The sequence below is a fragment of the Halictus rubicundus genome, chromosome 15, assembly GCF_050948215.1.
Source record: "Halictus rubicundus isolate RS-2024b chromosome 15, iyHalRubi1_principal, whole genome shotgun sequence".
In the NCBI taxonomy this organism is placed as follows: Eukaryota; Metazoa; Arthropoda; class Insecta; order Hymenoptera; family Halictidae; genus Halictus; species Halictus rubicundus.
Genome location: NC_135163.1, coordinates 7902506 through 7915693, shown reverse-complemented (window position 1 = coordinate 7915693; position 13188 = coordinate 7902506). Strand labels below are relative to the sequence as shown.

General features: G+C 45.8%; 3 protein-coding genes across 8 annotated transcripts in view; 1 reads left to right on the top strand and 2 right to left on the bottom strand.

The window, feature by feature from the left end:
- Positions 1-13188, bottom strand: part of Psr (bifunctional arginine demethylase and lysyl-hydroxylase PSR) — a 175134-nt gene that overhangs the window by 16154 nt on the left and 145792 nt on the right. The gene's annotated exons all lie outside the window — the stretch shown is intronic.
- Stl (ADAMTS metallopeptidase stall) overlaps positions 138-13188 on the top strand; it is a 313677-nt gene continuing 300626 nt past the window's right edge. Inside the window, exons 1-4 of the mRNA XM_076800864.1 lie at positions 138-1263; positions 1702-1914; positions 2035-2870; positions 3009-4215. Of these exons, the coding sequence (XP_076656979.1) occupies positions 1144-1263; positions 1702-1914; positions 2035-2870; positions 3009-4197 (2358 nt within the window). The 5' untranslated portion in view covers positions 138-1143 and the 3' untranslated portion in view covers positions 4198-4215. The remainder of the gene's footprint in view (positions 1264-1701; positions 1915-2034; positions 2871-3008; positions 4216-13188) is intronic.
- The window catches only part of LOC143361460 (dnaJ protein homolog 1), a 253582-nt gene continuing 246087 nt past the window's right edge, over positions 5694-13188 (bottom strand). Inside the window, exons 4-7 of one of the 6 annotated variants that reach the window (XM_076800874.1) lie at positions 12783-13130; positions 12174-12695; positions 10883-12068; positions 8633-8780 (exon numbers count right to left, since the gene is read on the bottom strand). In XM_076800874.1, coding sequence (XP_076656989.1) covers positions 11713-12068; positions 12174-12695; positions 12783-13130 — 1226 coding nt within the window. In that variant the 3' untranslated portion in view covers positions 8633-8780; positions 10883-11712. Of the gene's footprint in view, positions 7909-8632; positions 8842-9482; positions 9786-10882; positions 12069-12173; positions 12696-12782; positions 13147-13188 lie in introns of those variants that run through there. The other 5 variants (XM_076800875.1, XM_076800878.1, XM_076800877.1 and 2 more) reach the window with 5 other exon arrangements.

Below are 13188 nucleotides of genomic sequence, written 5' to 3'. Positions count from 1 at the left end.
TGCAGATAGTCTTCTCTTTCAGCCCCACCTTCCCAGCGAGCGTAATTATTAATTGTCACGCGACACACAAATCTTACGAGTCATGGCTACCACCGCGTGGACACAAGGAGAACTTGCGTGTATTGCGCTGAAACAATTTTCACTCGAGAGTCCGTTGTTGAAGCGCGACGAGACAGAATGGACAAACACACAAGCATAGAACGGTGGACACATTTTTAAGCGTATATCATCCATTGGGATGTTTTGTACGATCATGGCAACTGTAATCGATACGATTATGAACAGAAATTTTTGTTGTAATGGATCTAGTTAGGTCTAGGTAGCAGTCATTCAATTGCCACGTGAGTGAGTGACGTCGAGAAGTTCTAGAAAAGCTGTAAAACGGTATCTTTAGATATATGTATGTATAGTATATATGTACGTATATATAACGCATCAGAGTACAAAGTTCTGCCTGAGAACAGATTATATTTCCTATATAGCATCAGTTTTGTACATCGAGCAACAAACGCATTCAAATATACCACATTTTTTTCAAAAACTCACTACATTCTTAACCGATCCATCACAATGAGCTCGTCATAGTCTTAAAAATGTTTTCTACACTATACTGGTGTACTGCATCCACAATGCGCTCACAGTGCTTATGTTACTTCCATACTGGCGCAGATACTTTCTCAGATTATTTCTAAAGAAAACTATTTGTTCGAAATTGGTGCGCACGCTTACAGCTGGTTTCTACACGCAGTTCTTTTCCATTTTTTGGTAAAGACACTGAAAAGATTGATAGACTTCCTAAATTAAATGGTAACCATGAACATGCTGAATTGTTTCAAGGCAGTTCCATTCGTGTGCAAGAGATTTCGTGCAGTATTATAGAAACGTGCAGGCAACCGGTGAGGGTAAAAGTCAGTGATGCGTGCCATTCTAGGGCCTAGCATTGTTTAATTCATTCGGATCTCGGTGTGAACGACCCCCGGCGATACAGGTGCCAGCATGCAGCTCATATTGTGCACGTTTTTGCAATGATAAACGATATACGGGTTTCGCAACGCGTTATGCACCCACTCGCGTATATATATATAAGAACAAGTCCTCCGTCATTCCTGCTTGTACTTGAACTTGAAAACTAACGAGCATAAAATGGCCTTCGCGTTAAAAACGATACTATTGGCTTCGCTGTGTGTAGCAGTCGTCGGGTGGGACAACCGGGACACGGAAATCGTTCTGCTACCATTATGGAACACGGAAGACCATACGGAGGTAGACGTTCACCATACTCGTTAATAAAACATTGCCGGCGTGACCATTTACGGTAACGATTAAGATGTACGGACCGAACGTTTCAATGAAGTCGATCGGCACAAAATCTGTAACGTATCGAGTGCAACCACAATTAGAGTACGACTTGTGTGTCTATCAATTATACACTCTGGCGATAGTGTGCGACTATCTGTTTCCTAGGTTTTTTTAATGACCCTGTTACGACCAAAAGAATGGAAAATTGCTTATTAAAGAGTCCATAGCTATAGTACTGCTGATCGTTTAAGACTGTCGAGCAACCGCCGCGCCGGCGGGTAAAGCGTTAAATAACGGATGCATAATGGAAATAGTAAATGATATCTGAGGTCACCGAATACATTTTCTCACATTCCTCGCTCGCTTTTACTTCTGGAAATTCCCTGCACAAACGAATTGCAGGTGCCGCTAAGTTTTAAGGCTTTCGATCGGTCCGTCGACTTGAGACTTCGTAGAAACGACAGAATCGTCGCGCCGAACTTTCAAGTTTGGAAACACGACCGCGAAGACAACCTGGAAGAACTGGAGAACCTGAGGGGCCCGTCCTCCTGCCACTATTTGCACAGGAACGAGTACAGTTCGGCGGCCATTAGTCTCTGCAAGGAGCACGGCATGGTCAGTATCGCATTCTTATTCTCGAGGGCGTTTTCAGGCATTCTTTTTCAGGAAAATCGTCGAACCTTTCGCGTCGAGATTTCGACAGTTTCTGAAAGCAAGTCCCCTCTGTCGCCACAGCAAGGCCTGGTCTTCCTGGACAACGTCACCTTGGAAATAACACCGTTGCAAACCGAGGACCTCCCATTTTTCAACGACCATCGCGTCAGACAACGTTCGGACTCGCTCGGAGAACCGCACATCGTCAAACGGGCCCAACTTCCGTCCACGTTCCACGCGGACGACCCGAAGCGATACAAACGCGACGATTCCATCGACGCCGAGCTCGACGAAGAGGAACTGCGAGAGCTCCGAGGCAACAGACTCGACAATTTCATCAACACCGTGCTCGCGGAGGAAGACTTGCAAAAGCTCGGAAGAGACAAATTCGAGAAGGCGCTGACTCTGGAGCTGGCGGTCTTCTTCGACGAGCCTGGCTACAACCTCTTCGCCCCCTTCTTCGACAGGAACGACCAGGAGATCCGGGACATGATGCTGGCTTACGTGAACGGTGTCCAGGCGGTCTACCATCATCCCAGTTTAGGCGTCGTCGTCGATATCTCCCTGGTCAGACTGGAGATCATGCAGAAGCAACCCAGAGACCTGCCCCACTTCAACGGCGACAGGGGTAACTTGCTGAACTCGTTCTGCAACTATGCCATGAAGAAGAACCCTAAAGACGAGTTCAATCCCGATCATTGGGACATGGGGCTCTACGTTTCTGGACTGGATTTCTACGCCGAAGAGGCTGGACAGAAGAACAGTGCCACCATGGGACTCGCCACGGTCGGTGGAGTATGCATCGACGAGTATTCCTGCGTTATAGCCGAACTCGGTGTCACCAATCAGTTCGGCAAGCCGTTTCCGTCCGCGGGATTCACGTCCGTCTACATTGCCGCGCACGAGATCGGCCACAAGTAAGTGTACACGACGCGCAGGACTACGTAGACTTTGGAATAGTCTGCGGATCTTTGTACGTAGTTTAGTTGTTCGGGACGATTTTCTATGAGCTCAGATAAAAAAAGAAGTACTTTCTAAACTCTCTTCGCAAAAAGTCTAGGTATGCACCACGACTCGACAGGGAACTCGTGCCCCAAGGACGGCTACATAATGTCCCCGAGCAGAGGCACCCACGGGGAAACGCTCTGGTCGCCCTGCAGCCGAGAGTTGGCCGAGAAGTTGTCCTACACGAAACCCTGCCTGCAAGACAGACCGTCCGGGCAGGCAGCTGGTCACCTGGACCATACCAGATTCTTCGATCTACCCGGAAGAGTATGGACATCGAAGAGACAATGCGAGGTGTTGCTGCGAGACAAGGACGCGACGGTGGCGACCTTGTACCAAGCCTGCGAGGCGTTGCAGTGCAAGACACCTCACAGAAGCGGCTACTACATCGCCGGGCCAGCTTTGGACGGGACCTATTGCGCTCCTGGAAAAGAGTGCAGAGGGGGCGAGTGCAAGAACGCGTTGCAGATCCCATCGGGGGCGAACGGGCCCCAAGCAAGGCCCTTCGGTTGGAGCGAATGGCTACCCGGAGCCTGCAGCAGCGGTTGCTTGCTGAAATCGACCGGAGCGAGGAGCAGGCGTCGGTTCTGCAACGGGCCGACGCCGGAGAACGCGGAAGCAGGCTGCCAGGGGCCTCCGTACGACGTGGTCCTCTGCAGGGACGACAAGCTCTGTAATAAGAAGAAGCGTAGGAGTAGCGTCGAGTTCGCGGCGCTTAGGTGCGCGGAGTTCAGCGAGAGCCTGCCAGAATTGGACGGGCAGGGTGGCGGGCTGCAGGCGCCGCACGAGCCCGAAAGGCCATGGATGGCCTGCGCTATATTCTGTCGACGGAAAGACATAGCGTCTTATTACACGCCGCGCGTCGAATTAAACGACCTTGGCCTTGACCCATACTTTCCAGATGGCACATGGTGCCACGCCGAGCAGGGACAACAGTATTTTTGCCGGCAACATCATTGTCTGCCGGAGAGCTTTCGCTTCGGGAAAACGATAACGAACGGCCGTTCGTCGGACGACCGTCTGTTCGGGCCGCAGAACGCGCATAAGGACGGCCTGCGTCTCGACGATCAGGTGATCAAGTATTTCAGCCTGGGGCCGGACGGACGGCCACTCTTGACCTCTTTGTCTCGCGGTATTGGATTTCCGCCCGGCGAGGACGAATGGATCGATAAAGACTACGTCGAGTTGGCAAGCCCGCCGCTGGAGGCGAGCTTCGACCCGCAACACTTGCGGAAATAGGGCCGCACCGCCGTTTCGGTGGACACAGACCCTGGGCTCTTACCTCTTTCAGAGTGGCTTGGCCAAGTTACAGATTGCAATCGAGAACCAAAGAGAAAGACACTGAAGGGATTCAGACTGGAACGCTACTCTGCCGAAGAATGCCGAGAAAGTCTCTAAACGTTCGTTCAAGGCCTACACCCAAGTATTTACAGGACCTCCACCGTACAGGACCGGCTCTGTTTATGGTCCCTCGAGTGTCTCGTCTTCTTCGCCACCAGTCCAGGGATGACATAAGCCAGACAACCGCTTTCGTATTACCGAGTTTTCTTCGAGTATTCAGCAATCGGCTGAATCTGCACTGCCGACCTTGTTCAGTACCTTTGCCACAAGCTTTAGTAGCCAGACTGTCTACAGACACGATACAGGATTTGTAATAATAAAAACAGTGGAATAACTGTGGTCGTTTTTTCTTCGAGTATTCAGCAATCGGCTGAATCTGCACTGCCGACCTTGTTCAGTACCTTTGCCACAAGCTTTAGTAGCCAGAATGGCTACAGACATGATACAGGATTTGTAATAATAAAAACAGTGGACGTTTACTACTTTTCTTAGCTCAACTTTGTGAATTTTAAGATCATACATTTCAAGCTTCATCTTAGAAACTATATTTTGAACTACTCGAACATATAAATACAACGTAAACGCAGTCGTGATCAATGCAATATTTACACGTCATTTACTTTCATTTTAATTAATGATTTCATTCGAAATCATTCGGTCCAGTTTGGAAAGGCTGGAGCGTCCGCTGTACTAGTCGACGAATAATTTTGGTGGGGGATGACGGAGATCCGTCCGACGTCTGCAGACGTCATAAAAATTAGGGCAAATTGGGGGAAACCCTGACGCAACCTTAGGAATTGTTGGGAAGTTGAAGGCGTGTGTTATCTTTATTGTTGGACGCACGCAGTTTCGTTTATTCAAGTATATCAACGATCGCAACGGGTATACAATTATTGGTACAAACTTTCTGTTGGGAATCATTGATCTCGATTGGAGCGTTCCCGTGTCAAAGGCTCGATACATGTGTATTTCTGACCTGTCCACCTACTCGCGTTCCGGTATCCCGGGTTATTATTATCTAACCCCATCCTCCGTTCGCGCGCATGCAACGTGTGCAAGTACGATTACGCCGCCGAGGGGAGTTATAACGCTAATCGTGTTGCGTTTACGGAATGTGGCGCGCGCGCGCGAACGAAAAAAGAAAAGCCGAGGGGGGAAACCGTGAATTCATATAAATATAAACGTGCGAACGCGCGCGCGCGCACGCGTAAGTATTTTGCATCGAAGATTCTCTACAGTTTCTCGGCTGTGCAGCCGTGTGTGAAAGTATCTCGGAGAGATAGGACGATGACGTCACCCCACTTCGGTGCCTATTTTAAGAGTGTCCCGACGTTATATCCAGCGTAGGAGCGAATATCGAGAGAGACAAAAGGATCAAAGAAAAAAAAACTACGGAACGTGTCTGTGGATTTAATTGTATCGATATTATTTTTTTTAGCGTACAAATAATTAACCAACCATTAAAATTAAGAAAACGCACGACATAAGAAAAACAATCAGCTCGATATTACAAAGAGTTACTTCTCTGACTCGCGCACGACTGCTTCTCGATATGACAAAACGTGACCACTGATCATTGTGAACCGCGCGAACAATGTTGATTTTTCTAACTTTCTTTTTTTTTTTAAGATTAATTTGGAATATCTCCAAAGACTATAACCTTTTCAGGGGGGGGGGGGAAGTGTTGTCTGCGTGTTTGTATCTCGATGGGAAATCGAAAGGAGCTAGCAACGCTACCGTAAACAATGCTTGAGGGACCACGGAACAATATTATCGTGCGTCAACGATAGTGGTTCATTTGTCATATTCCCGCAGAGTTTGTGTCACTCACACGTGACCAGGCATTTCCATACATTTATACTATTAACATAATACATACCATTCGTACACCGTCTCATTCGCTCCAACACATACGCAATAGACTACATACTCTGAATGTACAGAATGAACAAATTTAAACCTTCATTCATACAGAGTTGCACTGCAACAAACTCTCGCCGTTAAATCGCATTTAAATTAATGTAATATATTTAATCTTAGTCAGTATTTAGGATCTTTCTTTCCGCGTGTAGAGGCAAAGTACGTGTCATTGTACTAAGAAAGCAACTTATATCCTTTCTTTACTCTCTCTTTCTCTCTCTCTCACTCTTTCTTTCCCTCGTTTATAATTTATTTTTTTCGTTCAAAATCTCTAACGAAAAAGAATGAACAAACGAGCTTGCGCGCGCAAATCGAAATCAAAAAAATTGATTTTCTTTTGGGTTTTCGTTTTTTACAATCTGACTAACGTGTGAAAATCACATCTCCTTTTTTTCCCCCCCGTAGCCACGAGATAAAATTATTATTTGCTTTGCCTCAACAAATATCTTTTTCACAGCTCTCTAACCACGCGTTATGTACTAGAACGTACACGAGTGTTTACTCTCATTAATCGGGACGATTAGAGGACTGTCGTTGTGATGACGATTATCCATATACGGTTGTTTTTTTGTTTTGTTTCTTTCGATTTACGTGTTCAATTTGGCAGAGTATCGTACAATATGTCCTTAGCACTTTGCGTTAACGTCTCGGGGAACTTGATGTCGAAAGAAACCAGAAGATCGCCTTTCCTTGATGGCTCTTTGGGGAATGGTAGGCCGTAACCTTGAATCCTGTGGACCGAGTTCGGTTTCACGATCTTTCCCGTCAGATGTAAGGTGATCTTCTCGCTGGTTAGCGTAGGAACTTCGACAACGGTGCCGCACAACGCCTGTTTTAAGTTCATCTTGCAGGTGTATCTTATGTCGCTGCCCTCTCTTCTGAATTGTGGATGTGGCTTGTCCCTGATGATGAAAACAATGTCCGCTGGTACTTTGCCCCGGCCTTGATCACCCTCCTTCTGGAAAGTGATCTTCGTGCCAGCCTTCCATCCTGGCTTCACGTTGATCGTCAGGACTTTGTCCTCTTTCTTAGTGGTTCCATCGGGTTGCACAACCCGCCTGGAGATCTTCATCTTCTTCGTGCAGCCGGTCAGAATCTCCTCCAAGCTGATACACAAATCGTGTTCGATAGCAGGATCTTGAGCACGGTCTTTGGATCCACCTCTGCCTGACGTGGGCCCAACAAAGTTGAACGAATGCGATCTAAAGGCACCGCCGGGGCCAGCTCCAGCAGGACCACGCGAACGTTGTTGCGGTCCAACTCCCAGGCCTAGCGCGTCGTCGATGTCCATTTCATCGTCGTGAAAACCGAATACACTATTTCCTAACGGGCCATTGAACTCGAAGAACGTCGGGAACGGACTCGCCGAGCCGAAGAATTGAGCAAAGGTCGCTTTCGGGTCTCCATGGAAGGTGTAATTCCTTCCACCGGCCCCTCCTCCAGCTGACCCAGCTTCTCCCTTCAGCCCTTCTTCCCCAAAGTTGTCGTACACCTCCCTCTTCTTCGCATCGGACAGTACCTCGTACGCCTCCGCTATCTCCTTGAACTTCTCCTCTGCCCCAGCGCTTCTGTTCTTATCTGGATGATACTTCAACGCTAGCTTCCTGTAGGCTTTCTTGATCTCGTCGTCTGAGGCATTTCTGGGTATGCCTAATATTTTATAGTAATCTTTCCCCATCGGTTAACAATCTGCAACGATCAGAAACAAGTACAAAATCGACATGTTGCCTTCGCATCGACAAACACTTAATATGCGCATAAATCTCCATCCAAGAACAATGAACCGTGGCGCGAGGTATACAAAGAACTTTCCAACCAATCGAATGGCAAATTTTGTTTCTCCAGATCTACTCCGATTCGACGGTTTCGAGAATTTCGAAACGTGTACAGGTGTGTGTTGCCGTCCACGTTTCCCCGAGAACGGTTGAATTTCGCTTAATCGCTTTATACGCTATCCTCTCGAATTGACGCTAAGTTCAATTACCGCGCACTTGTCTCAATCTATTTAAATTGTTTCCTATTAAACCGCGTATACGGTTCTGTCAGACGTGAAAGGCAATTCGGTGCTCTCGTGCACGCTTTTCCTACTCTCGTTGAACTTAAAAAAAAAAAAAAAAGAAATCATCGATCCAATCTGAAACACGATTTCACCCGTGCCGAGACGTATCGCCGACATAGAGATAATACTATCTGCCCTAATCGGTGTGTCGTTACATCACGGTGATCATAATTTTCGGGCGTCCCCGCGACATCCTATATCGACGATTTCGGAAACGTCGTTTAACCAGCAACGTGTGACCATAAAAGTCGGGCTCTTTCAGAAATTTCAAGTACGACTTCGACGTCACGCGAACGAGGAACGTTCTTTTTCTTTTTTTTCTCTCTCTCTCTTCTTTCATCTGACATGGATTACCTTCGGACACGGAAATACGGTTCTTTTTTTCCCCCTGACCGTGCACGATCGCGGAAATTCCTCCGGAGATGGTTACATTTCTCGGTCCCATTAGAATCTAGATTCTTCCATATGTGGCACAATTAGCACGGGACCAAAGTTTACCAACCTAAGACACACGAAACTTCGAATAGAGGCCGTTTCCCCTGCTCCGTTTTCTCTCGACCGTGCTGGAACGTTAGGCGATCCGCGATTACATCAAAACAACTAATTACAGGCGGCTATAGCTATAGAACAACACGATTCTCGTGATTCAAAGGCATTAGAGGAACGACGTTTTCCTGTCGACTGTCCCGTGTCTCGCGTCGAACAGAAGCCACGATTGTCTCGACGATCGGGAGACGGTGCATCCATTAGGAAATATCACCCAGTAAAACGATACCGAACTCGGACGTATTATTTTCATATTTTTTTGTTCTTTTTCTTTTTGCCCACCGACATATGCATGGGAATAGGAGAGCGCGTGGATATCGTTCCTAACGCACACCCACGTACATATCTCACCGATATCTATTTCTGGCAATGATGAGCGCGTATAAGCGACGAACGTGTCCGCCTGTGTTACAGGCTTACAACGATTTCGTGCGAGCGTAAAAATAAATTCAACTGGTTCCCGATTTCTCCACCTTGGACAATCTGACTGCTGGTAAAACGATACGTTCGTCGACGTCGTGTGCGTACGTATGCGAACGAATCCCCGCCGCCCAGATTTTTCTTCACCGTCCGCGGAGACGTCTCGCAGGAAAATCTGTCCCGAAGAAACCCGTCGTCGTCGTCGTCGTTTCACGGTTATTCGTCGCTCGATACTTACTGTTGTCGTGTCCCCTGCGGAAAAAAAACGGTTCGAAACAGAAAATCCAATTGGCACTGAGTTTTTTTGTTTCACACTGGTCTCTCTCTCTCCGGGCGCTTACAACGCTTACTATGATCAAAGAGATGCTCGGTTCTGACAGATCGCTCGAGACAACATTTAACACCTCTCGTCACGTACTAAAGTGTCGCGTAAGCTGCGCCGTCCATATATACAAACTTTCCTTCTGGCGGCTTCCGGAACTTTCGAGAATGGCTTGACGGCAGTTCCGTAGCGCTTATTTGATGACGTCAGTAACCCCTCTCTCGGAGAGATCGAAACCGTCAGCAGGCGGCCGAGCGCGGGAGATTTGAACGTCGCGAAACCGTTTCGCCGAATAAATTATGGCACACTCGGAATTTGAAATTGTATTCGCGGAACGCGTACCGTGGGCATAGGTGCCAGGATCAGAATTTTGCAGAGTCGACGGTAAAGGAAAGAAATCGACGACGAAAATGTTGGTTCCTTTACGGTCTGAAGTGAGCCGATCGTTGTATTGACACGTACCGGGTGACACACTTACGCGCACTGACCCACGAAAGTATTTAAAGTGTGGTATATTTTGTGATAGAAATGAATACAGGCTTTGTTATTAACAGAAACCACGGTCCAATCAAAAAGGCGGCTACTGCGGACGGATTCCGGCTCGGCCAATGGCAACGTCGATGTCCGCTGTAGGCACGCTCTGATTGGTCCGTGTTTTTCGTTAATAACTCCTTGCATATTTTGGTCGTAATTCTGCGTGCACTTTTTCGTTTAACTGTGTTCCTACCGATAGTAAAAGGATTTCTCTTAATTTTACAAGTTATTGTTCGTTCTTCTCCCTCCTTGACTTCTTTGGTCATTCAGAACAAGGTTTATTCGCTATGTTTCCTCCGCTTTTGTACTTTCTTATGATATAGTGAACTGTATGTAAGTATACTTTTATAATTTGTTTAACAGATTTTCTTTGTGCCACTTTACTACTAATTTCACTAATAGTACTCTGATTTCTGATTTCTTTTGATTCATTTTGTGACTTGCAAGACATTTATATTATGTTGATTCTAATGCAACGTACACATACTATCTTCATATGTATCTCAAGCATCCTATATACAGAAAATATCCATTATTCTGTAAGTACTGCATTCATTTCTATTATAAACATTTTAGATACTTTCATGGGCCAGTGTATGTCATGAACGTAAAAATTCTACGCATTTATGTATACAGTACGTCTTTGAAATTCAACCCTGCTGGCAAACTTGCAGTGTAAACAATTGTCGTGTTTCATAGGCAAAACCGATCTTATTAATATCAACAATTTAACGCTATATACTATTTCGTTGAATACGTAATCAATGAAATTAATTGCCTACCTTTGTTCATACACTGTAGAAATATTCTGTAGAATATTATTTCGTTAACAGTTCAGTTCGTTGCCTCCGTTAGATATTTTCTTGATTGTTGTTCGTTATTTGCTTTTACGGGTGAAAAAGTGAGAAAAAGAAACACAGTTCCTTGCGCTTTCACGCCGCTATTTGTCCCAGTTGTGAAACAAAATTTGGTAACCGAGCTGGTTTAGCTGTCAATTATCACTTTGTCACTGTGGGATAATAAATCAAAGTCTTCTTCTATGTCGCGGAAACAAAGCCTGGCAATGAAAGAATCTGGTCACAATCCGTAATATCCTGTATAAATACTTCGTTCGCAATACATCATGGATTTATCTACGTACATAGGCTGGCGCATTTATTTGCGAGTCTCGAAATTTCGCCACCGATGACGCCACTATTCGAAAGAACGGGTTTTCAAACTAAATGATTTTTGCCGCTATTTTCATTGCATTTCCCATTCAGGCTGACAAGAATCGTCGTCGGTTTCAAATTTCACAAGGTAATCAGAAAAAGTTGACGCTTATTTGAATAATTATACGAGATCAAACCGATATCTTTATTTAGGCAGTTGACATTTGAAATCTGCGCATTTGCTGCGCGATATACATCGCGGCATGATAAGAGGCCACCAATTGTTCTAGAAAGTGTACTGCAAACGAAATCGCAACGTAGTCTAAAGTTCGGATGGTATGATCGTATTAATATGCGATATTTTATAAATTTATTTTATTTATAGATGTTGCTATAAAGGAGCAGTCGACCAGGTTAATATTCCGTGTATCTCGCGTGTACTACGGAGAATCATGTCACGCTTATCTGCTCAGTCGTAGAAACAAAGCGTGTCTACACTCTCTCGAATTCGGAGGCATGTATTTGTCATAGAAATCCTGAATGAACTCCTCCACTTTAAAGCCGAATTTTTGGTACAAAATTAACGCGGGATTGGTAGCCGAAACGTGCAGGGTAACGTCTTTTCCCATGCACGTTTGAATTAAATGGTACAACATAAACGTTCCGATGCCAGATTTCCGCCATTCTGGCCGGGTCAGGAAGAATGAAATGTAGGCCTCGTTGTAGCCGACGTCAGGAACTAAAATCGCGAATCCTATGACTAATTTCTTGTAGAGCACGACGCAGCTAAAATCGGGATACTGCAAACATTCCGTTACTGAAAGAAATTGTACAGCATTATTCTTCCGTCCGCTATAATCGATACGTAAAAATAAACCGTTAATAAATGCGGAACCGTTTCGCAATAACTATATTTACTCACGATCGATGCCAGGCCAAAAAAATTGACTGCACAGGCTGTTGATCGCGGGGATGTGCTGCGGTCTAACGTAAGAATAATCGATCGGTGCTGCCGGCGGTGGTTTCCACCTAGGATTCGACTTGTTAACTTTTATACGGAGTTCTTCCATTACCCTTAACCATAAAGGACGGCACGAGGTGTCTCTTCTTATGAACGGCTTCAGAAGCCGATTAGTATACGGACTGTGTACAGACGTGGGCTCGTTGTATCCTTGCAGTCTCTGCTCGAATAAACCTAAGTCGTCGCCGAAGAATCGGTCCAACACTCTGTCTGAATTTGTCAACGATTTGTGGGATGACTCTGTTTTGAGTCCAAAATTGTCGACGTCTAGCAGAGGCAAACCGTATTCGCGTTTCAATTTTCTCACGGCTAATTTTCGATAAAACCGCCTGATCTCCGGGGGCGCGGAATTCAGCGCAGATTTATTCACCTGCTGCAACAAGTACGCTTCCTCCTGATTCGTCATGCGCGGTACCTTCTCTTCTGTAAAATGAGAGTTACATATTAGCGCAAGGATAGATACAAATGTACAGAGCATCTCAATGGGATTCCCAAGGAATATGCAGTTACCAATAATACGATTCTTTTGCCACGGCCACGGACGTTGGTTTCCCACGTTAAATAATGAAGTCGCTGGCTGTTCTTGTATAGAACTCATGCTATCAGTACTGTCCACTTCGTACAGCCTTTCTCGTTCTTCATCTTCTTCCTCTTCTTCTTCCTTTATCTGGTCCGTCTTAAAATTACTATTACTTTCGGATGTGGTGTCTGTATTGGATACCCATTCGGTTGTAAAATCGTCCAATAATTGGGAGAAGTGGAAATTATTAGACTGGTATTGGCAGTCCCTTATCAAGTCTGATAAAGACGGGGTGTCGCTCTGCTCGTTAAGTATCGAGTCGTCTTCGATATCCATGTCTGCAATGAAAACATACTGAAGAATAGATTTATAATTCCTTCACGTTTCTCTGTGCTT